The 981-nt window shown below is 59.0% G+C and overlaps 1 protein-coding gene across 3 annotated transcripts in view; it reads left to right on the top strand.

Moving 5' to 3' along the window:
* The window catches only part of MYH11 (myosin, heavy chain 11, smooth muscle), a 121,142-nt gene that overhangs the window by 91,735 nt on the left and 28,426 nt on the right, over positions 1-981 (top strand). For all 3 annotated transcript variants that reach the window (XM_015409942.1, XM_015409941.1, XM_015409943.1), the window contains one exon: positions 642-854. In XM_015409942.1, the coding sequence (XP_015265428.1) occupies positions 642-854 (213 nt within the window). The remainder of the gene's footprint in view (positions 1-641; positions 855-981) is intronic.

Genomic DNA, 981 nt, shown 5'->3' with positions numbered 1-981 from the left:
GAATGTGCAGATCTGTCCTCGCAGAGGAGGGAGAGCTTGTACCTGAATAAAACCTGGTCTTAAAGGTGCCACTGGACTGTTTTGGATGGCTAGCTATGGGGGGGGGGGAACGGGCAGGTTTGTTTTCGCCGGGGGGGATTACTAGCTATTGGGGGGGAACGTGCAGATCTGTCTTCGCCGAGGAGGGAGAGCTTGTACCTGAATAAAACTTGGCCTTAAAGGTGCCACTGGACTGTTTTGTATTGCAAGCTATGGGGGGGGGGAATGTGCAGATCTGTCCTCGCAGAGGAGGGAGAGCTTGTACCTGAATAAAACCTGGTCTTAAAGGTGCCACTGGACTGTTTTGGATTGCTAGCTATGGGGGGGGGACGTGCAGATCTGTCCTTGCAGAGGAGGGAGCGCTCGTACCTGAATAAAACCTGGTTTGGGGGGGGGGGAACGCGCAGATCTGCCCTCACAATGGAGGGAGAGCTTGTACCTAAAGGGGGTCCAGGGGGGGCTCTGCAACTTACCCGACTGAGGGCTGCTGAGAACAGGGGGCAGGGCTTGTTGCACGTGCTCGCACCCTGGGCTCCTTACTGCCGGAGCTCCGCTCCTGTGCGCTCCCGCAGGAAATGACCCCTGATTTTATTTCAAATCAGACTCGAGGATGAGATCGGTCAGAAAAACAATGCTCTCAAGAAGATCCGGGAGCTGGAGGCCCACATCTCCGACCTCCAGGAGGACCTCGATTCCGAACGGGCGGCGCGGAACAAAGCGGAGAAGCAGAAGCGAGACCTTGGGGAGGAGCTGGAGGCCCTCAAGACGGAGCTCGAAGACACCCTGGACAGCACGGCCACCCAGCAGGAGCTCCGGTACGGGGTGTGTGGGGGGGGGGAGGAGGCCGGTGCCCGACAAGCACCTCCAGGTGGGGCCGTTTCAACCAGCGGGGCTTCCTCTCTGCTGTGGCGATCTTGCAAGGCATTGTGGGGGGGGGGGGGC

The sequence above is a fragment of the Gekko japonicus genome, unplaced genomic scaffold, assembly GCF_001447785.1.
Source record: "Gekko japonicus isolate JY-2015 unplaced genomic scaffold, Gekko_japonicus_V1.1 scaffold78, whole genome shotgun sequence".
In the NCBI taxonomy this organism is placed as follows: Eukaryota; Metazoa; Chordata; class Lepidosauria; order Squamata; family Gekkonidae; genus Gekko; species Gekko japonicus.
Note: the sequence above shows the minus strand (reverse complement) of the source record. Positions and strands in the feature narration are given on the sequence as shown.